This window comes from Pelecanus crispus, chromosome 1 (assembly GCF_030463565.1).
Source record: "Pelecanus crispus isolate bPelCri1 chromosome 1, bPelCri1.pri, whole genome shotgun sequence".
NCBI lineage: Eukaryota > Metazoa > Chordata > Aves > Pelecaniformes > Pelecanidae > Pelecanus > Pelecanus crispus.
The window spans coordinates 42,317,409-42,344,031 of record NC_134643.1 but is presented as its reverse complement, the minus strand read 5'-3'; the positions used below and the strand labels follow the sequence as shown (position 1 = coordinate 42,344,031).

Here is a 26,623-nt window from a genome sequence, read left to right as displayed (position 1 = left end):
TCATTCATCTTAAAACCCCCTAAATTATATTTTACATTTTTCACACACTATCATCATATGAGGACTTTTTTGCAAGGGTTTCCTAATTTAACAAAATTATTCACAAAAGAGGAAATAAAGATTTCCCATAGAAAGAAGAACACTTTTTTACATTTACTTAGAAAAAGAGAACCTCCAGGTAAAACATGCTATGATTTATAGGGACTCCAAAGTTGAAAAATAACATACTCTTCTAGCAACTTCTTAAAAAGCTATGATGGGCTTTCATAGCCGCTAGCTTATAAAAACAAAACGAATGGGATGGATCTCCACTTCTTTCCACCATTTATTATCACTTACGTGTATGCAAACTGGACAAAATATACTACATGTGGATTTAGGGATATGATGGTGTAATCAGACCCCGACTTCCTTATAGGGTATCACAAAATGTTTCTCATTTGGAATAAATGTTATCATTTACCTAAGACATTTATATAACATCTTTATCTCAATAAACAGAAACTGACTATATGAAGTCAATCTTTTGGGGGAGAAATGGAAAAGATTAATTCCTGCATGTCTTCATCATCACCTCTGTTCCTGAGCTCTCAAAAGTATCATTTCACCAGTCAGTGAAAGAACAGACATTTCCCTCACAGGCCCGCCATGTCATTTTGTACACCAGTCTAGAGGAAGCACTCAGTAATGGTACAGATGGGACCTTTGTCTAGGGAGAATGTGTGCATTTAAGCAAGGCAGCGTGGCAAGAGAATGGCGCCAACTCAGGTATCACCGTACGCCTCCACTTTGATGCCAAGTAAGTCATTGAATTAAAATGGTGCAAGGACAAGTGTGGGCAAATGCTTGATGTCTACATCAGCTTCTCTCCTGCTAGTACACAGCATTGCAAAACAAGCCTATGGTACTAAAAAAAATTAGGTTTTCTCCTTTCCGAATACCCAGAAGCCTGCGCCACTGAACTCCAAACACCACCCAAATGTGCCACAACCGCAGTTAACACGTGCTGGCTTGCGAGGCCTGCCTTGCTGGCCTTGCTTGGGGGCTGGGGCAGGGAGAGACCCCTGCCCTGCCAGCCCTGCTGCCACGCTCAGCTCCCGGCTCCCCCCCCTTCGCGAAGAGTCCCCCGCACGCACGGGGGTTTGCAGCGCTCAGAACAGAACTGCATATGCTGGGAAACACTTGTCCATACAGCAGTGATTCAGCAGAGAGGGGGAGATATTTGGAAAACTGTACAGCTGAAAGAGCTATGAGTGACACGAGAAAGAAAACATGGCATTTATTGCCATATGGGAGAAGAAAAAAGGTCCCATGTGATTTTGGGTTCTCTGAATGTTGGTATGATGATACACTGGGAAAATTATTAGATCTACTCATGCACCAAAGACATGCTCCACATGAGCACATGCTCTGGCAGACACTTTTTGGATAATTAAGCTGTGGCATTTGAAGATGCTACTGCCTTTATCAGTCTTCCCACTCCTGCTGGACGTTACCAGCCTCGATAGCACAGCCAGCAGAAGAGGATATCTAATGGTGCATTAGCTTCTCCAGTTCTCAGTCTGGGGTCTTCACATAAAGTTACCTTCATTGTTGGCTTAATTAATATTCTGAACTGTGAACTGGAGTAATGAGGTGAAAACCTGTATTGTGTCCTGCTGCTTCTGCTACAGTGGCAGTAACTTCTGTGTTCGACAGGTGAGGGCAGTCAGGAGATGCTGCAAAGTGATGCACCGGAGAATATTCACTACTCTCTTAATACCTTATACCTTACTAGACACCTACCAGTGTTTTAGAATCTGTCCAAAAAACCTTCTAAGAAATATATCATCTTTAAAAACACACCCAGTTCTAAATACTCGACTCTCCAGAATGAAAAAGATGCTGGCAAACTGTGATCAAGAGAAATGAGGCAAAATTAAGCATAAAGCTCGTACATTATTTGAAAGAACAGGAACTTTGGCATATGAAAAAAAATGAAAGAACTGCATTTGCATGGTATTTTTATGACTCTGGAGATCAACTCCTACTGAAAAAGTTAAACTGCAAAATAAAAGATACTGAGAGCTGCCTATGTAGCTTATTTAAACACATATATAAACATACACAAATGTAAGTGTATGAACATATACATGGACATCTGTTATTTTGCAAAGGAACTTCATAAAAAGATATTCTGTATACTGCAATATCTATACAGAGAAGACTTTTATATTACTCTATATTGTTATTTTGTTACCTCCAATTAAGGTAAATCCTACTGAAATAAGGACAGATCCTTCTCTGAAAGGTGATCTAGCTGTGGAACAGAAGTCATGTAAGCTACCCATCCTCAGAAAACACATGTGGATTTAGTTGGGAAGATTAGTACTGGTAGATTTAACTTTTCTCTCCCCAAGATGAGAGACCTACTGATGTTCTCGCACTCTCCAGAACCTCCAAATCTCATCCTCTTGGTTATTGGTTTACCAGGTGAGCCACAGATTTCCTTTTAATAGACCTCTCCAGAAACCCAGTTTTCCTGCTTGTACTCCTGCTGTTCTCTGGATGTGTATCTGCTTTCCCCTTCCAGTCCTCTTCATTCTCTGTGAAACTTCTGCCGCTGTTGCAGAAGCAGCCATGGCTAACTTTATGTGTATGTGAGGGAGATGGGGTTGGGGTTTTTTTGGTAGCACCACATCAATGCATAATACCGGTGTGTTAGCATCTCCTTTCAGCTTAAAGAATAACCAGAGGGACTTGTTTCATAAAGTAATGCAATCTTGCACCTGCCAAGGTACATGAAATACCAGAAGCTAGCTAATTATGCTCTGATTGGATTATATATTCTTCTCCCAAGTAACTAGTGATAGGATGAGAAGAAATGGCCTCAAGTTGCACCAGGGCAGGTTTAGATTGGATATTAGGAAAAATTTCTTTACTGAAAGAGTGGCCAAGCATTGGAACAGGCTGCCCAGAGAGGTGGTGGAGTCACCATCCTTGGAAGTGTTAAAAAAACGGGTTGACATGGCACTTTGGGACATGGTTTGGTGGGCATGGTGGTGTTGGGTTGATGGTTGGACTGATGATCTTAGAGGTCCTTTCCAACCTTAATGATTCCTAGTTTTACTTTCATTAAAAATAATCCAGCCACCAAGTCAGGAAACATGAAATTAATTATTACTCTACCCTTAACTGGTTTAGTGGTGGACTTGGTAGTGTAGGTTAATGGTTGGACTGGATGGTCTTAAAAGGTCTTTTCCAACCTAAACAATTCTATGATTCTCTATGATTCTATATAGATTTTTTTTTGCCTTGAGCATTATGTAATGACTACATAGTCAGTACTAGTGTACTTTATCTCACTCAGAAAATTATTATATTTGTGATGAGTACTTGCTTATGTCTTGACTTCCAACAAATAAGAACTGAGATCCCTTCATGGGCAAATCCTGAGACCATAAACTATTAAGCAAACATGATGCCTTACACTTCTGCCTCTAATGAACAGTAATGTTGCAGTAACTAACATTGGATTTTCAGTGGAACAATTAGTTGGCTTCTTTGTAACAAATTATGCAAAGCCAAAAAAGGGCAGTAGATTATTTCCTCTGCTGACAAAACAAAGATGTCAGGTCATTAAAAAAGAAAAAGCAAGGTTCCTGGAGTTTCAGATTTTGCACACCTTTTCAACTACTTTTTCACATTAATGAACATTTTCACTGAGATGTAAACCCATACGTTTTGAAGATTCATCCTCCCAGTAACCATAATGTGCCAAGCTTCCACCCACTGCCTCTAGTGAATACCATGTTCTTCCAGTGACATTTCTCCTTTCTCCCCAGACTCAAATCTAAACAAAGAAGTTCAGCTATTCCTAGTCATTACTCACAGAACAATGAAGATATCTGCTCAATATTCAGAAGCTTATTATCTTTGGCTGCATTGTAAAGAGTATACAAGTAATGTGATTGCTTCACGTAAAGTGACAGAACATCTGTACCTAAAATACCAACAGCAGAACTTAGCTAACCTTCTTTTTGAATAGGAGAGGACATGAACAACCACATCCCTCTCTATATCCTTTTGCTTTTACAGACCTCTGGGTTAAAGACTCCTAATCTATCCTGCTCTTCTTTATACAGAAATCTTAATCTTTCTTATTGTCCACCTCTATATTTTTTCTATTATACTCTTTTCCAGATGAGAAAGCCAGACCTGCCGTCTGTGCTTTGAAGACAGGTCTACCACAGATTAAGAGTGGCATAATTCTTTTCTCTTCTACACTCTTTCTACTTTTTATACACTCTTTTCCTACTAATCCGTACTGTTCTATTTACTTGCTTGACTATGTCTGCACACTGAGCTGATGTTTACAGAAAATTACTTACCATAACTTCAAGATCTCTTTCCTAAGAGAGAACAGTTTTTTCAGAACTCACCACTGAGCATCTAAGTTCATCATCACAGGACCATAGAATGCTTTTGGGTTGGAAGGGACCTTGAAAGATCATCTAGCCCAACCCCCTGCAGTGAGCAGGGATTGAACCCATGACCTTGGCATTATTAGCACCACGCTCTAACCAACTGAGCTAACTACCTATCATCTGTCTTCCCCACACGTATCACCTTTGCATTTATCAACATTAAGCTTCATTGGTCATTTTATCACCATGTCAACCAGCATTAAGCGATACTTCTGTAATCTCAGTAATTAACTTTTGGTTTTACTACCCTCACAAACCTCCTATTACCAGAAAACTCTGTCACCTCACTCTTCCATGCCCTTTATCACATCACTGAATAGGAAAAACTTCACTACAGGTTTCTCAAAAATATAATGGGTTATCACCCCCCACTGAGAAATTCAACCATTTAATTTCTCATTTTTTGGTTATATTTCTTATCTGAGATCTTCCCTCTTATCCCAGTACAGATTATCTTCTTCAGGAATTATAATGAAGAAGCTAGACCTCCAAAAATACATAGAAAACAGTTAAAATTACAAGAGCCTAGATACATCTAGATATAGAAGACATCTATTAATAGTCTTTGATTATATACTTAGCTAGAAAATCAAAGGAGGAGAACCATGACAAGGTAGAACAGAACAATTTACAGACTTTAGGAAAAAAAATACTATTTTTAGTACATCTAACAACAGAAGAATAAGGGGCAAAATTAAAATGCTATGCACAAAAGCAGATTAAGTGATCTGCCTCTTAGCTAGATATAAGAAGCATAATTATTTTAAAGTGTAGTGGCAATCATGAACTTAAATCATAGAATGACTTAGGTGGGAAGGGACCTTAGGAGATACAACCCTCTGCTCAAATGTGTGAACAGCACAGGAAAACAGAGTCTCATTGTAGTTAGAACATGAGATCAGAGGAGGATACACAGGCTGTACGTTCAGCGGCATCACACGAAGTCAATAAAGCCAAATGTGGCAAATTATTTTTTCCTAATCCCTCCCAGTGCAAAGCATCTACAGAATTACTTTTAGAAAAGCTGAACACCAAAAGCTGTATGTACCTTCAAACAGTACATTGTGGGTTGCCTAAATTATCCCTGGTCAGAAAAACAGAAATAATGTATCTTCCATCAGCTGGCACTGGTGAAATCTCATTGATCACTCTTCTATGACTTAGTTTCTCTGGGGTAAATTCAGTTGTGCAACTAAACGAGCCCCTCCATCCACCCGATGTTGACAACCATACCTTCCACAATTCCCAAGGAACTTTTTCATTTCTAACTGAAAAAGGCAAATTTTCAAAACCAAGCTGCTCATAAGAAAGAGAATACTTCAGCACAGATTTTCAACTATAATATTTAAAACAGGCATTGCTGAAACATTTTATAACTACTATTTAAATAAAAACTTCCAGTTTGCTGATTCAAAATGAATTTCGGCTTGAAATACAAGTTAATTGAAGGGAGAAGTTAAAATGAGTGAAACTGAAATTACAGAATTGAAATGAATGTTCTAAACCAATTTTTCCCCAATTTTTGCTTTGATTTTTGTCCTGATTCAGTATAGGGAAATGTTTTGATATGTTGAAAATTTCTGTGGGATGGGAATCCATTTCTTGCTCATCTGTAACACTTACTAATCTTTGTAAAGTATATTGAGAACATAACAATCTGAGACTTCATATCACTGAAGGATATGATTAAAGTTATTTAACACAGAGATAAAGTGAGGCATAAAAATAATTTAAGAGTAAAAAGGATAAAAAGAAAATCCAAGAGTAAAACTGACTGGTTAAGACACTTCGCTCCTTGTTTTAACCACCAGAACTTAATATCCAAAATGCCAACTCTGTCTCTTCAGTTAAAGATAAAAGTCTGGTACATCCAGAGTGGCTGAAACTGAGAAACAGGGAGCAAGGACTCCTTGGCATTAGTTTCCCATTCTCAGCTCTCCAGATGGAGAATGATGAAATTTCAAGTACACCGAGACATATACTTGGGTGAGCAGCGCTGCATCTGAGAAGGAGACACCTTCCCGGTGTGGCCCTTGCCAACAGTGATGATTCCTTGATTAGGTTAGGATGCTGACAGGGGCACTTCTCACCAAGGGAATACCTTGCCGTGAGCCATCCGCATGAACTCATGTTGTTGGGATTTCGGAAACAAAAGAACACAAAAGCGAAGTAATGAGAAAATGTGACCTTTTGGAAAGCGAGTAAGTCTTACAGAACAAAATTAAAACTAAGAATTAAAGATTTGTATTTTTATTTCAGTTGCATACTTGGTTGATCTGCAGAGACATATACAAATAGTGGCCAGCAAAAGAAGCATTTAGCTGCATGGTTGCAAAAGTTTCTGGCTAATAACCTTAAAGCCTATTATAAAATAAAGGGCACAGAAGTTGATAACTTGTGAACTAACTAAAGGATAGGGTGAAATTTGGAAATTAAATCAGTATAGCAGAAAGAGAGTAGAGATCTCTCATTTCTCCTCCTTGTCAAGACAACTGTAATTTCTGTTAGCAAGGCAAAAGAAGGCCTTTGTTTTCAGTGAATTTTGAACATTAAGATAGTTGAAGGTTCAAAGAGGAATTGTTAATGGAAAACCTGAAAGCGTATTCAACTAATCTACAAAATTACAAGTCTTGTTGCTGTGATACCTGGACGCATTTATTCGTAGGCTGAGAGCACAAGTAGACATGAGGTGGTGAGTGGGAAACAAGTGGAAGTTGTTGAACAGCAGAACGCCTTTAGAGCTTCCTGCTACGGAAAGAGATTAGACGTGAAGCAGAACTCAGCAGTACTAGGGTAAAATTTTGTAAGCCACACTTTCTAGAGAGATTGTGTTGGGAAAGATAATTTAAAAGCATCATAGAGATTTTCCCAGGTTATTATACAATATAGTATCTCATTCTGTAAAGAGTATTTCAGGTCCTAGGAGAAGCTCATGTGAATATCACAGGAAATCACATGCTTTTATTAAGTGTGATTCTACAGAGTGTTAGTTCTGTTTAATGAATGAGGAGCTGATGATATATTCATGTTGTGAATATCATTCTCACAAGACTGAAGAACCCAGAGATTTCATTAAATACATGCCAGTAAAGTGACTGTAGGCTGTGCCCAGAGGCACAACACAACAGAAGAAGATGTTATGCCCGCTCTCACAAGTATTACACCTCCTACACTGAGCCAGGGTGTCAAGGGATTCCTTGTACCTTGTCAGTACGGAAGATGGCAGATAGGAAGGGAAGATTTCACTAACTTTGTAGCAAAGAAAAATACAAGATGAAAAACTGATAAATGAGAACAATTTGAAGTAACGGAGACCAACTGAGCACAGCTTGGAGCATATTCACTGGCCTAAGGTTGGGATTCTGGGGTTCCAGGTGTTCTACCCTCACACAAGACTAACAGACTGGCCAACAAGAAAAAGGTAAGGTAAGGCAAAAAAAGGGACACTGTTATTAACACATGATTATGTGACTAACTAGAAAAAGGTTGCAAGAAAAAGACTGTGGAAGCGTTTACTCCAAGATTATCCTAGACTATGCTGGGCAGAGGCATTTCATAGAATCATAGAATTGTTTAGGTTGGAAAAGACCTTTAAGATCATCAAATCCAACTTAACCTAGCACTGTCAAGTCCACCACTAAACCATGTCCCTAAGCACCACATCTACACGTCTTTTAAATAGCTCCGGGGATGGGGATTCAACAACTTCCCTGGGCAGCCTGTTCCAATGCTTGACTACCCTTTCCGTGAAGAAATTTTTCCTAATATTCAATCTAAACCTGCCCTGGTGCAACTTGAGGCCCTTTCCTCTTGTCCTATTGCTTGTTACTTGGCAGAAGAGACTGACACCCACCTGGCTGCAACCTCCAGGCAGTTGTAGAGAGCAACAACGTCTCCCCTCAGCCTCCTTTTCTCCAGACTAAACAACCCCAGTTCCCTCAGCTGCTCCTCGTAAGACTTGAGCTCTAGATTGACTCATTTCAGCATCAGTGCTAGCAGAGTACCTTACTAAATTTAGAAAAATGTCGTGGGCAAAGAATAAATACTACAGATTCTTTGTCAGTACATGCTTTCTCCTCCCTGCCTAACACTACCTTTTTACACTAAAACACAAAAGCCTTCATTTTCAAACGTAACAAGCAATTTTGGGCGTTGAGATGGATAGAAAGAAGCTGGGTTTAAGCAGTGTTAAACGTCTATTCTAACAGCTGCCTCTTTACCCTCCAATAAAGATCCTTAATCTCTCCAGCATCCTCCGTTCCATCTTGCACCAGCGCAAAATGTCCTTGCAGAATCACACATGTGATGCTGATATGCAAACCCCATCTCTATGTTGTCTTTATCCATGAGCATAGTCCCTGGACTACAGAGTGCAGATCTGAGATTTATCAGAACATAATTAGAAGTGGAAGGATGTGTTATGAGCTGAGGAGGGACCCCCCTAGTAGGAGTAAGGGTAGCATTTTAGCTACGTGTACAAACCTCCAGTATGTTCTCAGAGACTTAGTGCCAAGCATTTTGCAGTGTATTCCAATGTTCAGTTCTGATTTTTCCTCAGAATATCGTGAATTTAAGCAAGATCAAAATATAATTCCTATGATAGTTTCTCCTTCCTCAGTAAATTTCCCTAAGAGTCCCTCACCAAAATATCTTCTCCAGAAAATCTGAGGTTCTACTATTGACCGTGAAGGCTCATATACCAAGATAAGGAAAAAAAATCCATTATTAGGAACTTAAGAAAGCAAAAGGAGAAGAGGTAAAAAGGAAGCATGTTAGTAGTTTCATCTTCTGATCTACAATAGGGAATCCACACCTCTGATTTTTACAAAGCCAACAAAATATGACATTTATCCACCTTCATCCCTCCCGTTACCCTTGTCTCTGCCAAATGCCGTTTGGGCTTTCCCCAATCTGATCTTTACTTCACAAAAGCACCCACCTTAACCAACTTCTCCATTCCCCTGGTTCTCTGTATTTGCCTATTCCAGCTACACAACTTTAATGATCCCAACTTCCCGCTCATGTCAGCACCCTGACACATAGCGTTCCCTTTCCCTCCCCCTGCATATCAGGCAGCTCCCCACCAGCACTGCTGCCCTGATTCTCCTCTTTGCCTCCCCACCTCACGCTGAATTAAAACGTAGTGCTGCCCTCAAGTACATGCTCCTTTCCCTCACCACGAAATTGATTTAATTAATATGAGTTAATTAACTAGTCTGGGTATCTAGAAATTCCTGAGAGTTAGTATTAGCAAATAAGATGAGGAAAGTGATGCAGTCTGCAGTGATAATAAAATACAGCAGCAGCTTTTCCCTGTCAGCCTAACTTCTGCCAGGATACGAGTGCTGCCACCACACAGGAAGCAATGACACAATACACCAATTTTGTCGTCTTTAGCATTCAGCAAATTCTAACACTGAAAGTTGCCCATATCCTGCACACTAGAGCATCCTGGAAGTTTGCCTAGTGAGAAGCGTTTCTCGCAAATAGAAACTGTGAAATGGTTTTGGAAATAAAGCGTTAATTTACAACTGGCATTTCTCAGATCTTTGCTAGCAGCAAAATCTTGCTGAAGAGACATCAGCACATATATGTGCAGGAACAAATTTTAAGAGCACTTCCTATTCTGATTTAATAATAATGCAACAATCAGAAGAGCCCTGAAAAAATAAAAAGGCAAGACAAAAGACTAGGGACTTTCTAGTGGCTTCTACAGCAAAAAAAATCCCATTGCAGCAGGCAGTGCACGGCACAAGTATTGGGCTGGCAAACACCAGCATCCAACGGCAAAGGCCGTCCTTCAGCATGCGCCCCAGGCAGGCAGGCAGGCAGGCTTCCTCCAGGTCACTCGTAGAAGCAGCTCTTCTGCCTGCTCGTTGGGAGGATCCACACTCTGCACAGCACTGTCCTCTCTCAGGCTGCTGGTGTTAAGGACTGGCCCTATGCACACTGAAGGACAAAATCTATTGGTGTCATAGAGCTGTCCTCTACTAAACACCAGTGTACGTATAAAGAGAAGGAGCTCCCCACACGTTCTCACTCTTCTGCAAGAACAAGTATTTTCAAGTCCCTGCTTGACCAGCAAAAAAGCTGGTTAAATCAATATCTGGCCGTGTTCACATGCAGTTCTGTGCTCCACTAAGGATTCTTGATTTTTAATCCCGTTCCTGATAACTCCATTTCCTCTCCTGGAGCCCATTCCCTTCATTGTAATTACAGCTGATATAGAGGCACTCAGGTCAGTCAAGACGAACCAGGGTACCACATCTACTCACTAGGTAACAACACAAAAGTTGTTTCTAGTAGTAACGCTGATATAAGCGTAATCTTTCAGGTATGGTAAAAATGAAAGGTATAACAAGAAAACAGTCAAAGGACATGAGAAAATGGAAGATCTGAGGATATTTCCCAGAGAAAGGTGAGTACTTCTTTTTCTATTTATATTTTGTTAGCCCTTTTTCCTCAGCTTATGGAACAATATTTCTCCGTATTATGGTCCTTTTTATTACATAATTAATACTACATATGTTATATTATTCCACGATTGCTCTAAGAAGATCTCAAAGATACTTATCAGCATTCCCCTTGTGCTCGTAACATTTTGTTTTGTGTTTAACCAGCTGATAAGCGGACAGGGTAAGTTCCCCATCATTGCTCAAGTGATAATGCCCTACAAATAAGTAAGAATACACATGGCAATATCCAAACACAGCTATGCTTTTACTATTCAAATAATTATCAGTAAAAGAACAAGCACAGCCCTTTTTTCTGCAAAGCCTGAATGAAATGAGCTTTGTGTAGGATATTCAGAAGAGACTTGAAGGGAAATAAATTCTGCAGTTAATCATTCATCTTGGAGTGGAGTGACTGCTGAGCAGCTCTGCTGCCCATTGTAAAGCCTTTCAGTTGTCATAATTACTACATGGTGTTAGACCCATGAGTCTGTACAGCTCTAGTTTTGCTGGTCATGTCCCTGGCTTGCACCGTTCGATGGAATTTTCCCTAGTCAGCCACACAGAGAAAGGCACCAAGTATTACTACACTACAGCACACCTGAATACCCTGTCCATATTCCAACTTGTGCCTCTTCCTTTTTTCTCTTTCCTCACAGCTAGCTGTGTTCAATGCCTAGCAAGACATTTCCCTTTAGGCTATTACCATGAACAAGCAAAGATTAGCTATGGAAACTGCGTGCATGATAAGAACATTATACAAGTGAATATTACCTCAGCAACTGAACTTAATTATTTTGATAACATTGGAAAGGTTATTTCTCCACTTTTGAAGAGACAAGCTCTGTATATTTTTAAAAGGCAAAACTTGTACCCATAACCAGAAAGATTTGGTCTGCTCTTCAATACAGTATATAAAAGGTTTATGGATTTCATCAAAACTGATTAGTTTATTGTCTAGACCACAAATTATTTTTCATAAGATTTCTTGTCAAATCTGTGAGCCATTCTTGTAATGATGGATGAGACTGGTGCCTTAAAATCATCATTTTCTCTGTCAGCAGGGAAACTCACTGAACCCTGCCAGATGGAATACCACCTCCTCCCCTGTAGCCTTATAATGTAAGGGCATAATCCATTCTCACAGGGGTATACAGGAGTCCAGGACTGAACCTACACATAACTAAAGGATTGTTATTCAGGGGAAGAATATGAATTATACAGTTATCCCAGGAGTTTTAAACTTTTGCTCAGATAAGCTGAAATTGCTACTGAAACATTGTACCAACCACAGGCTTCGACATTCAAATCAAAGCCGGTGATTTTGGCCCTTCCGAGGGATGGCGTTCCTAGAAACAATGTCTGTCATTGTTAGTTTTATTGTCTCATAAAACAAGAACTATGGATCACATGAAGGCATAAGGGTCAAGTAAAATCTATGTTCAATTTGCAAAGAAATGAAATTGTATACCTTCTACAATTTCAGGCTAAATGTTAGAGCTTAGCATACCATACAGTCGATTCTATGCACAGAGATAAATCACAGTTTATATATGTATGGCCCTTGAAACTCATTTTTCTGCAGTTATAGAGACAAGGAGTCCCACTGTACATGAGATGGGAAAATCAACTATATGTAATCATTGTCTTCTGCAGTAGAATTAAAGACACTTGTAGTAATGGACTAGGCAGAACTAGGAGTAAACCACTGTCAAAGGTATCAACAATTTTCACTTTTACCGTTTATCACTTAGAAAAATCTGCTTGCTGCTTCTATATTCCTTTGTACGATTTCAGAGAGAAAAATTGAATATGCTGCTTCACATTTCATTTTTAACAGTTAATTGCTGCATAAATACATAGCATAAAGAAAAGCACAGACATTTTATGAAACTAGAATGGTTCTGAAATATTCAGTTGCCTCTTTATTTACTTTTTTTATGCAGCAGATACATCTGAAAGACCTAATCTGAAGTGACTCTTTCTAAAGTAAGGCAAAGTTAAATTTGCCTAGAGAGGGTCTGAACCAGAAGTTTAAACTCCTCATCACTTTGAAGGCAATAGAACTGACGTTTATTGCTATGCCATGCCGAACTATGGCCCCACCTCTGGATAACTAAAGACTATATGGCAGATGGATGCTTTAAGAGCCTTCCCCAGAGCCTTCCAGTGCATATCGTGTTGTCTGTTTTGATGATAAACTCCTGGAAAGGCCTGGACCTGTACATTTTTCTGTGTTTTGTGCAGCTCTACTATTTATGGTGTTTAAAATGATCATCACGATTAATCCATAGATAAACTACCCTAAGGAAGCCAAATGTTGCCTGCCCTGCAAGAGCAAGGCCTCTAATGTGGCATAAATACCATTTGCTCCCCGTTATTTACAGTGCCTATTATGGTTCCCCAGTGAGCCATGCATCCAACACCTAATTCATGGGTCATGCAGGGGAGATGAGCACCAGCTTTATTGGACTGTGAATTAGGCCACTGATAGGTAACACCCCCAAAGCCTGCAGGCTGACGTTATATACGTATGTGTATATATATATATACCTCTGTGCCTCCCCCAACACCTACCTGTGCTATCAGGCCCTGCTGAATGTCAGTAAACCCTTGCCAACTTCCTGACCAAAGCCACCTGCAGAATCAGCCAGAACACTGCATTTCACAGTAGTGCTGAACGTCCATCAACATGCTGTTTCCATTCCAGTTATCACCTCCCTTTGCATACTTGTAGAAAAACTGGTCCCTTTGTATCATGTCATACAAACTTCTGCTCTTACAATGTTAAAAACCAAGGTAATGTATCACAAATTACAAAATGACATCACATTAATGCGATTTTCCCTGTCTACTGCTTTCACAATAATTGAAGCAATAGTGACTTTTCCAATGAAAAAAACCCACAAAAAAAGTCCCTGAAAAAGATCTAGGTCATTGCTGACAGAAAGAGTAAATTTATTTTCAGTATGCCAATCTTGCTTTTCTACTTAATTTGCTGGTATGAAAGGACATGTAATGACACAGAGCCATTGTGCATACCAAGCCACATGTGCCTGTGTGCAGTGCACCAACAAATTGCATGGTCATTGTTATAACACTCTAGACACTAATTTATAACTAAGCCATAGGACTTTAATGTGAATCGGTGGATGATTTTTGAAAGGTGAATGGCATAGCCAAGTTTCACCTTTTGCTAAATGTATATGGTTCCTGTTCTTTGGTATTTATACTTACGTAACACGACTTTCAAATAACTTTAACTGGGAAGTGGCAAACTACCTCCATCATCTAACTGGCTGGAGTAAACATCCCATCTGTAAAGCCTTCTTTGGGCAAGGGGCTTCCTTCCCATTTGTGGTTAAAAGGACATGGAAGCACAGAGAGAAACAAATCCAAAGGGGGAAAGGAACAGGAAAGAGACTTGCCACTGGAGATACATATATGTATTGTACTGCCTGTTAGCACAGTAAATTCCTGGCAGGGCCCATGCTGATATCCCTTTTGGTGCTGTCTATAGCACTACATCTTACTTCCCATGCTTAGAAATTATAAATGAGATAAAATATGTAGACAAAATCTCCTAAGAAATCCAGCATAACTTGTCCTGTTGGTGCAGAACACTACCTTCAACGTATCTCAAGATACAGTTTGAATTCTGAATTAATGTCACATGAAAATAAAACTCTTATTCTCACCCCTGATGTTCCACCTTATAAAACATTTACACACCCAGTAGTCTTTACTCATGAATTACAGTAGCAGTTATTAGAATCAATACTGAGTACCTAACAAATCTATTTAAGAAAGTCTCTACAATACTTTAAAGGCTTAACATTCACATTTTAATCAGTCAAAAAACTAATAATCTCTTTTTTTCTTAGTAAAATCCACTCACATTACGCGTATACACTTGCACAAAATAAATTTTCAAGTGAATAAAAGAGAATCACTCTCACACTGCACTGAACTGTGAATCATGAACTCTTTCAACAGTCCACATTTGCTTGTTTTATCTCTTTTTCACAAAGGAACTAATTTCAGCCTAGAACTTAAACAGATGCTTAATACCCTGCTAGGTTGTTCCATACAGCCAGAAAAACAACAATTTACTCTGTGTCATGTTTGAGTTCCATAATATTCATGTTCTAAAAAAGGATAACAAACTTCTAAACATTTCCCAATAAATATAACTATATTTTTAGGCCTTCCTCAACAGCAATATTCTATAAGGTCCAGACATGTCAAGCAAAATTTGGTATTATATTTTACCTTCTAACGATTTAAATCTACTGGACAAGCACAGAGTACTCAAGGTTGAGAGGATGCCCTCTTTCCCACTGAGTGTGAAGAGGTGAACACAGAAGCTTCTAAGGCTAAACTGTAATTCTGTAGCAGCAGCTCTAGATCCTTGGCCTTAAAATATGATAACAAAACTGCTTTAAACAATAAGATGAGGACTCCCCAGCATCAGCCAGGAATGTCAGCTTGTCTCTGGGATGAAGGAATTGTGTGGAGTCAGCTGGGAGCAGGAAGGAAAAATACATAGAAAAAGGGTAGGGGTAGAGATGCGTAAGTGACTGCTGACTTCAGCCAATGGAACAGTCCCCATAGGACCAGTTCAGCTGGCTTCAAAACTGGAACAGCTGGAACCCCCTGCCCTGTACAGTGGTCCAGTTCAGCTCTTGACTGCTTCCCAGGTCAAGTGAGGTATATACCCAACACATGGTTACATCTGCCTACTTGATGTATGACCTCTCATACTTGGAAGTATGGAGAGGTCCACTCTAAAGAATTACTTAAGAAGTATCAGACCTTCCAACCACATTCCAAATTACTTCATGGAGTGTGACAAAACCAAAAGAAAAGGCGAGGAAACAGATGTGTGGTGTAAGACGTAGTCACAGAGAGAACTGTCAGGATGCAAATGGGCACATTAAAAGTTTTATCTTGTTGTTCTATTACTCTAATGATTTTTTTCAATTCTTTTAACTAGCCTCATCTTTACTACAGTTCAAATGGAAGAGCCACCACAGGCTACCAAGCAAAGCTCAGAGATTACTAAAAAGCCATCTTCATAAAAATACACACATGAAGCACTTAAACAACTACAGTCTCTTGAAAGATATGTATTGAGAAATATATGTACCTGTTGTCTCCAAGGGTAGGATTCTTGGGTTTAGCATCCCTATCATAAACAAAACGTGCTTGGGAGATCACTATGACACTGTCCGTAGTTTCATTTCCCAAGATAGTGATAACAGGGTAGCCCATCTGTAGTGTCCACTGATCCATTACTTCTTGGATATTTACAGATTTTCCAACCCTTTTTAAAGCCTTCAAGAAAAAAGAAAAGTTTCAATATGTTGAAGCAATACCATCATCCAACATACAAAACACTTTTTTTTTTTTTTGTCCCAGAGATCATAAGTAGTTCAGAGGTTTAAATAACCATCATGCATGCACACACACACATTTACACCCAGTACACACACACTACATAATTTAACCAACGGTCTCTATATATCTGAAAAATAAACATGGAGCAATCTTGCCAGAGAGGAGTGACAGTCAGAAAGTCATGTTTCCCACATCATTCATGCACTTTTGCTGTAACAGAAGAAACAACCGGCTTTACAGGGTTTTAACAAGAGCCACAGAAATACTGGGTGGCTGTCTCCAAAAGATATTCTTGAACAGCTAAGGTTAAAAAAGACTCAGTGTTAGTTGATCTAGGGTACCTACAATAAGGCATATTCAAAGGTCCTGATTTCTGAAAGTACAGAGCTTCTCTGTGCTGAAAATCAAAGGACTAGCTATTTGAAAATACGGTCCTTCATGTCCAAAGTGAGGCCATGTATAGAAAGATATTCCCAGCTCCTTCATAAACTGCACCTGTCATAACACACGGAGGATTAATGTGTTCATATTTGATACTGATGTTAATAAAAATGCTGTTTTACAAGTGGATTTTCATCTGAAACAAAGATACTGTGGTATCATGGGAGATGAGACTGGGTATGAGGAGAATGACAGGCATCATTTGTTCTTCAGCGATGGAAATGTCCCTACCAGACAGTCCTAGATCACAGACTGAGCAACTTCTGATTAATACAATCAGAACCCAGCCTTCAGAACTGAAGCTGCAATTGCAATGCATTATGAACAAAGCGGCTGGCAACAAACATGCTTACAGGTGAGGCAAATGGAATTATTAGCCTTAACAATAGATTTGAGCATACAGTATAGACATAGTGGTTATGGACCAGAATAGAGTCTCATTTTCATTCTGTTTTATTAGCTGTTCTGCTGTTCTTTCAAGATTACGTTCATCCCTCTGACCTCCCATTGCCCAGAACTGTCCTAAAGGCTTTAACAGAGGAAGACACCAGGTGAGAAGCAAGAAAGAGTTTTGCAGTGGCATTCAACTTCAGATTAAGGCATAGATTTAAGAGCCTGACTGTATGTTACACATCTCAACTCTCATTAACAGTCAGTGCAGACATAGGACTCAGTTCAGTTTCTGGTGAGGCCACACCTCGAATACTGTGTTCAGTTTTGGGCCCTTTGCTACAAGAAAGACATTGAGGTGCTGGAGTGTGTCCAGAGAAGGGCAAAGAAGCTGGTGAAGGGTCTGGAGAACAAGTCTTATGAGGAGTGGCTGAGGGAACTGGGGTTGTTTAGCCTGGAGAAGAGGAGGCTGAAGGGAGACCTTGTTGCTCTCTACAACTACCTGAAAGGAGGTTGCAGCGAGGTGGGTGTCAGTCTCTTCTGCCAAGTAACAAGCGATAGGACAAGAGGAAATGGCCTCAAGTTGCACCAGGGGAGGTTCAGATTGGATATTAGGAAAAATTTCTTCACGGAAAGGGTAGTCAAGCATTGGAACAGGCTGCCCAGGGAAGTTGTTGAATCCCCATCCCTGGAGGTATTTAAAAGACATGTAGATGTGGCACTTGGGGATATGGTTTAGTGATGGACTTGGTAGCGTTAGGTTAACGGTTGGACTTGATGATCTTAAAGGTCTTTTCCAACCTAAACAATTCTATGCTTCTATGATTCAGTTGCCCACGCACAGGTGGCTAATGTCATTTGACCTTGACCTGCCACTCCAGAAGGGTACAGATTTCCCCACAGATCTTGTGTGAAATTGATTAGACCCACCTGGAAGTCTTGAACACCCTGCTGCACCTAATCTGACACTAGTTGCCTATATTTGGACAATTATCTTAAGTCCCTAGTCAACAGTCAGTGGTTCAGGCTCATTTTAAAATAATCGTGTAGTGGCTAGTCAACTGAATTGCTCTGTATGCTCTGCTGACTGTATTGACTAGATTTCTGGGACTCCAGTTGTTCCTATTCACTGAATGTCAAATGACATGTCCTAAAATATTCAACACATCCTTGCAGAACTGGTGGACCTACAGCAGACATACTTGTCTCATGTGGCAGCTGGAAGTCAGGTACGATAAATTAAGGTAAAAGTTGTTAGATGTCTATGAACAGACAACTGACTCCAGCCCTCACTGACAACAATTGGAGCTTGGACACCTAGCTTACATGTATATACCTGCTTGTCTAGATAAATGTAGATGTCTTGACCTCCAGCTGAATCCCAGCTTTGGTGTCAATAGTTACAACTAGATTACAATGTTTACCATGGCTTGAGTTGGTACTTCTGCCCAAATTCCCTGACTGTACTCTACATTGGCTTGCACTCTGTCTATTCTGGAATGCCCAGACTAAGCTCTGTAGGTGAGAAATTCAGGCATCCTTGGCTTGCTTTATGAAAATTAAACTCTGCCCTTATAGATCCCTGGACCGGGCTCTAGAAATTCAAGCTGAGCTTTGACATAGCAACCAAAGGGAGCATGGACATAGCAACTATAAGTCTCTACAGCATGCCAAATGTTACAGTAAATAGTTATCTGTTTACACCAAACTTTAAAGCTTTAAGACTTTTGTCCTTCACGCAAATCATAACTCCATACAAACTCACAAACACACCTGATATAAATGCCAAAGCTCAGCATTGTCACATGCTTTCCAGCTTATGGGCCACAGCGTGCTGCCACTAAAGTCAAAGATAGCAGATTCCATGAAGTATCTTTTACTGCACATCAGTGACACAGCACAAGCAAGGAAAATATATTCTAACATAACAAAGAATAGAAATGCTGCAAAAAACATATTTTAATGTTGCCACTAGGTTAACTCAAATGGAATTTCTTCGCATCAATTTTTATATTTGCTCTGGGGTCTGAAGATCTCAATATGCGCTATTCACTTCTAACCTGACCAAGAAAAATACACAGTAAATTCTTGCTTCTCCCTCGGTGCAATAGATTAAAGCATTTTACCTTTGACAATGTGTTCCAGAGATCATTTCTGGCTGCATTGCCATACTTGTGAATGGTTAAATAGTCCTACAGAAATAAAATAAAAATACAAATCAGTATTACTATACACAAGCCAAACAACTAGAGCTATGAATCACTGCTATTAGAAGTTAAATCACATCAATGTTTGCATTTGTCAGAAATCTAGAAATATACAATATGTTCATCCTAAGGGAATAAATAAACAGTTTCTTAAGCTAGTTTACAATGCAAAAATTGTTGCGAAAAATTTCATTTACAGCATTCAATGCTCTTCCTTTTCTGTGTAAGTCACTCTATAAGCTAAATATTTTGAACACACATTTAAAATACTTGTCTAATCTCAGAAGGGGTTCCTAGATAATTCTTGGCAATGAAAGGAGAAGCTACTGAAACACAGTTCCAGTTGCTACTTTAGCAGGTCATTCTGTGTCTAGTGTCAAAAATTTGCTCACTTGGGTGACAGCTAGATTTGTTACAAAAGATTTAACTGAGCAATAGCCTACCTGAACTACAAACTCCTATCTAGGGAGATCCTGGTGTTTCAATGTCAAAAGACATCATACTGGCATCTAGGGCTGTAAGAGGTTATCACAAAGGCTCTCCATGACAGGGAGCGGTGGTAGAAGAGGGGTGACAGGAACCCAACTCTGTGCTTGTGCACAGGTACTTACATGTGTGTTTTCATGACATACGTGACTCAGAGTCTGAGGAGGTTATAAAGTGAATGCTCTCACTTATTCAGCTGCCGTTTCAATGACTGAGGGTCCATTCTCCTCCCACAGCAACCAGAAAGATAATTCCTGATAAGCTACCATCATATTAAATTAACTTCCCAAATTAATAGTTTAAGCATAGGACCAGGTTAGGTCTGGGCCTTTCAGGCACAAAGCGCTTCCAATTTTTAATGACATCTGGAGAGAAAACACTTAAGTTTCCCACCATCATATGTCCCTAGACAGCAGCTCGTTCAATTACAGAAGTGAAATTCAGCAATGATTATTTGAATAACATACACTTCAAGCATTTTGATTGGAAGAATTAAGTGAAAAAACACATCAGAGGTTGTAAATCAATGGGTTCTCCTGCATTTGAATTTCTACCATCTTCACTTTACACAATGGTAGGAGACAAACCCTAATTTACAGCACAATGATAAAAGTGGGACAAATTTGCTGACTCTGTTATCTGTGCTTTGTGTGAAGTAAGATTCTTTGGGAATAATTAGTATTTGGAAAGCAAATTTTCTGATACAGAAATTGTAGCACCTGTGACAGATTTAGCTTTTGTCAGCCAACTCATAGTACAACAAGCAGCAATTCCCATTTAATCACAGGCTAGGTAGAGAACACTGACTCTGTAAATGCAGTACCGAGTCTTAACAATGTCATGAGACTAACTTGGAAAAAAAGTATTATATAGGCTTCATCTATAGCACACTGTGCTTCCTTTTGTCTGAAAATACAGAATAATTTAAAGCACAGTGAAATATTCAATAGCTTTCAAAGCTAAAGAAGTTGAATTGCAAATTAAAAAGCTGAATTAGGAATAAACAAAAGTGGGACGAGGTAAATAAATAACAACAAATATACATGTGCATCCTAAGCGGTACTAGAAAATGCTCTATGTATTGGTCCATCCTAGAGTTGCTTTCAGAATCATTACACAGCAAAATAAAATGGGTGGAATGCTTGAGGATTTACTCCATCCAGGCAATAATCCTGTTTACCGATCTACCATTAGACATTAAATCTGACTCTTATATTTTGCATTCAGAAAGACTGCAAAGAGATTAAATGCTTCTGCCCTTTTCTTTTGTTTTTAATCCCAATACACAGACTGGGAGGTTTAGATGTGGCTCGTCACTCAGTTAAAAATTTATTATCCTCTAATCTAACATGTTTACCACACAAAGAAAAACAAAAGGAATCCTAACGTTTACAACGAAATGAGAAAATACAATGATAAACACAACATACGAGTACAGTCCTGCTACCATACAACTTGATCAACCATTTTTCCATTATTTCATGAAAGCTGCATTGAGACCATATACATAGCATCAAACTAGGAGTGTTACCGAATACATACTACACAAAAAGCAGTCCTAAGTGACAGTGTGCATCAAAACATGCTTCGACTAGTAAATCTACATTGCAATCCAAATTCTGAGCGCACTTTCTACAGGCACAAGCGCAAAAGTTTACTGAACCAGGTCCCATCAAACATCCTTATGTATCAGTATCCTATTTTCAACAATAACCAGTAGCAGACACCTAGAAAGGGTATAAAACAGAACAAGCATACAGTGATACTTCTCCAGTATGCTTTCCAATCATCCAACACTTCATGGCACAAGGAATCCTGTGCAGATTAGTATCTTTGTATTTAATAGTTAACTTCTGTGAATTTGGCCAGTTGCTTTCTGAACCCATAGAAATGTTTAGCATTTGCAACACCTTATAAAAATGCAGTTCCAACTTCAGTGATCTGTTACGTGAAAATACCTGTTTCAAACATCTGCCTGTCTGCCGGTTTCATCTGCTGCTCCCTAGTTCTGGCACTAGGCGACACAATGCACTACTGTTCCCTGCTTCACTGTCCCCAAACCATTCATGCTTTTACAGATGTGTATTGTATGTGTCCTCAGGCCAGAGCTTGGTTTTATGCTGAGACGACCACCAGACCCAAACACTCCCAGCTATGCTGCAAAGTTACATTTTGTTACCACCATCCAAGCTGTTGACTTCAAAGCTAGCTAGGGTTACTGTGACCCAGCCTGAACTTTCTTTCCCAAATCATCAGCCTCTCTTGAACTACCTTTCATGGACAGGCACTCAAATTAAAAAGGAAGAGAAAAGGCTCATACATATCAGCATCAAATACATCCCAGGAAGTATTAAATTAGGAGCCAAAGATCAATCCGTACCTTGCATGTCTGTTCTAAGGATGGAACAAGCAGGAATATAACCATTTTTTTCCTCCTGGGGACCCATATCTAAGTCTGAAGTAGCTTGCAAAGGGGCAGAAGACATGTTCTCATTCACTGTAATTCTCCAGGGCAGGAGTATTAGCTACCCCTTCGCCTTTACATTGAACAGAAAAGAACCAAAGCAAACAGAAGAGAGATGCAAGCCACAGAACAGAAAAGGAGGATGGCACTGAAAACACAGCTGCCTGAAGCTAAGCCGCGCTCAGCACAGCTCCAAAGGAGGTAAAGTGACTTAAAGTCACTTTCTCATAAACACATATGCCCAGAACCATCTGGCTGCAAGGCTGCTTCCCATCATAAACTTGCAAGTCTATCACGTACAAAAGCTGTTCCATCAACTGCAGTATGCTGGAGCATGAAGATATGCTTCAGCCACCTTCCTAACTTTCAGCTATAACCCTACAGTATGTGTGAGGAGAAAAGATGGCATGAAAACTTCTAACAACCCAAGAGTCAAAAGCGCTCTTCTACAGCTTCCCCTTTCTCCTTCATTGTAATGCCACCTCTAAACTTTGTCATGGGGAAAACAGAAAGAGAGTTCACAGACCCTAGTGCAGTGTCACTCAACATGAAAATTAATCAAGCACACACACACACAAATGATTGTTTGATTTTCATTTTCAGCAAGCATCCTCTTGTAATATTCTTTGTAACATCTTGGCATTAAAACATGAAGCCACTCTTTGCCAAAACAAATAACAGAATACAATCCCCTCACTTCTATCAATAAAAAAAATTTAATCAGACAATGTGGGTTTCTGACATGTGTTTTAGTAATTTTTAGCATCAAATAAAAAAAAAAAAAACCCAGAATCTGTCATGCCATGAAAACAAAGTACAATTACTGCACAACCACAACCTAAGATCTTGCAAAAAATCCCAACAAATTTAGCCTATAATATAATGTTTTGTCAAACAGTAATCTTAATCCACCCCCACAAAAAAAAGGCTTGCTTTTGAAATTATTTTATTATGTGAGTACTGAAGCAGATAGCTTGAACAGTAGAAGAAATAGGAGCACAGTAAACAGTGCTAAAGGATTTCAAAAGATGTTTTTAGTAATGCTATATTGATTAAGCTTGCAGGCCTTTTATTGTATTAGACTTTTTTAAGAAAAGCAGATTTTTTAAAAGGAAAAAGTCTTTTATCCCTTTGCAATCTTAGTCCTCTCAGTACTGCTAGGGATTGAGCCTCTTGGTTTCGAAAAAATGAACTACCCCACCATTCAAACATGATAACGCTCACAACTAATAAAAGGTAGTGACTGATAAATGCAAAGAGGTTAAACAAGTGTAAAGAGGGAATAAGTCTCCAAACATGTATCTTAACTTTCAGGGGAGACTTCAGATTTATAACCAGGAACCGAAACATCAATTCTAGGACCAAACTCCTTTCTCAGTTTATCTGTATGAAGTTGATTGGTTGGCTGAAGAAACAGCTCCCGACTTATATGAGTGGTGCTGAGATCTGAAACAGATTAGCATTGAATAACTTACTTTTTCTCCTAAAGATAACTGGGAAATTCCACTATATAAGATGAGTGAGGAAAAAGTAGCAAAACATTTTGGCATAAAATTCTTTTGACTACATTCCTCTGAATGCCCTCATTTCTCAGGGCGCTCAGGAAACAGCAGTCTTGCCTCTACCTCCCTCTTTTGTATTTCATTCCTACTCCTGTGTGCACATCCTCCTCCCTTCAGCCTACAATATATTCTTGTTGAACAGTTTTATACATGACTGCTGTATCTCACTGAAGATTTAGAGCTACTAATAAAAACACTTCATTCAGGTGGAAATCAGGCTCTAAGGCTCTGGCTATCAAACCCAGAGTGTTTGTTTTCCCCAAAATTTGTATACTTAACCTTAAGCTACCAGACATCATCTGACAGATGCTGACTCACTGACTATAACATGCCACCTTTTTCCCCCTTTTCCTTCACACTGGTAACATCAAAGCTGCTATTGCACATTATCTTGACATTGCCTAGCATTCAAATAAAAAAGCTTGGCCAAGGGTCAGAGGGAGGAACATACTGCATATGTTTGCAATGGTGAGTGACAAACAAGAGAGAGTGAGAACAAGTGGTAAAGCACTACCAGCAAGTTACAAAGAAGTTAAGATTCCTGTAAGAGAGAAAGACTACTGAATAGAAAAGCTAAAATAGCCAACTAGGCTTGCAGTATTTTTCAGCTGTACAACAGACTAACCCTTGAGAAAGAGCCTTCAGGAAGTGAAGTGATCACCCTCCTGGCTGGGCAGTCAGACAAGGAGTAGAGCACAAAATAAGGAGTAGGTAAATTCACCTTATTGGTCATGGTAAACATTGTATAAGGCAAATTACATGGGGGTTAACTCTATTTGTGTCAGAATTAATTTGTACCAGTGAGTCAAGCTGCAGAGCTACCTCCAAATTGAAAGAACAGCCTTTATCAGACCACTTATCAAAGCAGTACTGCAAAGCCAGCCAAAAAACCCCTTGGTAACAGATTTTTCCAGGTCAAGTAAGCCAAGCAACTTCCTCACCTTCTATATCAGTTTTACTAAGAGGGCCCAAAACTGCTTCTAGGCAATCTTGTCAGAAACTGCAAACCTACAGAATACACTAGAGTCATGGAATATACTTTCACTTTCATGAGTGTGTTTCTACCAGAGGATTAAAAATGTTGATATCCTTCATAAACTTTACTACTTCATTAAAATGTGTTCCTCCAGCAAAAAATGAAGTTACTCACTGGTCAGCAAGCCAAGAATTAAACTAACTAAAAAGCATTTCAACCTACAGGAACAGAAAACAGCATCAAAATTATATTGAAACAGCAAGCACATAAGGAGTGGAAGGCCATGCTGCAGTGTAGATAGTCCCCACCTTGTACTAAAATTGTCACCTCTGTTTTATATACAGACACAGCATCAAGTGCGTTACTGTATCTCCCTTGAGCTACAATTTGACGACACTTTGGTGGTACAGTCAGACTAAGTACCTTCCACAAACTCTGCTCCTCCTCGTCCCCGTCCCTTTGTTTGCGAGGCTACTTTGCTAGACTTCTGAAACAGCCTGCAGAGGAAGTAAATGTATTGTTCTGCACCAAGGACATCCTTCCTTCCTTGATCAAATTTACCAAAAAGGGCTCTTCCACTGGTACAAATGAAGTGGCACTGGGTGGCCATGCATGGGTGGGAATGAGCAGCTGGAGGTAGCATTGAGGAAAACAGAAGGATGGTTTCCTATGCCAGTGTCCTGTCCAAGTATGTGCTGGGTATTATGAAAGAGACCAGACAGAAAGAAACACAGCGGTGATTTCAGAAGACAGTGAAAAGAAAGATTATCAATGTATCACATTTAAGGGAAACAAGAAGTTTATTTTGAAGTGCATTTCTCTAAAAGCAATGCTCATATGTTCTTTTCAAATGTTCAGCTAATGGTTGATGGTATCATTCCTCATCAATAAGCTAATTTTTACAGTGAACTAGTTAACCTTCATTAAACCTTATGTATGGACACTGTCATTCAGAACTGAAGTAGACTAAACTGAGTGACTTCAAGTTACAATGAAAACAGTATCATGAATTAAAGTAAATGAAGTAACAGTTAACTTCAGTTTTGAAAGTGCCCAAATGGGGCTACAATGAGGTTTAATTAATCAAATTACACTTTCACACCTTCAGCTACTTTGAATGAACTTTAGTGTGTCCCTGTATAAACACAGCTTAAACCTCATTTACTTGGCATTAAAAATAAAGCTCTTGAATGAGAATTTTACACCACTTTGAACAATCAAAGAATAGAGCTGCTAAAGATAATCTTTTTCTTCTCCTTATTTCTAATAATCCTACACATTATCAGTGGAGCTACCTGTTGAATCTCTTTCACATAGAAATTTATTGGCTAACATATTTTAAGTGATTAGTAATTCCATCTGTCTCTTAATTTTCTGAAAGTGGTGTCCCTGTAAGATGTCCAGGCCTGGCAGATAGGACTGGGGTTTTTTTAATTTTTTTAATCTTCTCCAAATCCACAAAAGAATTATTTTATCTGTTCCATATACAATCACACTTTCTCAACTGCTAATTTATCCAGCCTGTATTTTTACCATTAGCTGCATTAAGCAATTAAAAATTCTTAGGAGCAAGTAACATTTTCAGTGTTCCAAATAATTCTACTGTGGTACCACAGGAAAGCAGTGTTTAAAATGTCCACTGTCAGGAACTACTTAGCTAACTTCTAGATTCAAACCCACAAACAGGTAAAAAGAAGTTAAAAAAAAGAAGCCTGAGAGGTGTGCAACATACTTCAGAGGCATCATGCAAGTATTCACTTCAGCTGTGTTTTGCCTTCT

The 26,623-nt window shown here is 39.2% G+C and overlaps 1 protein-coding gene across 1 annotated transcript in view; it reads right to left on the bottom strand.

Annotated features, from left to right (window-relative positions):
• The window catches only part of TRHDE (thyrotropin releasing hormone degrading enzyme), a 210,334-nt gene that overhangs the window by 54,939 nt on the left and 128,772 nt on the right, over positions 1-26,623 (bottom strand). Inside the window, exons 8-9 of the mRNA XM_075707003.1 lie at positions 19,276-19,341; positions 16,068-16,255 (exon numbers count right to left, since the gene is read on the bottom strand). Of these exons, the coding sequence (XP_075563118.1) occupies positions 16,068-16,255; positions 19,276-19,341 (254 nt within the window). The remainder of the gene's footprint in view (positions 1-16,067; positions 16,256-19,275; positions 19,342-26,623) is intronic.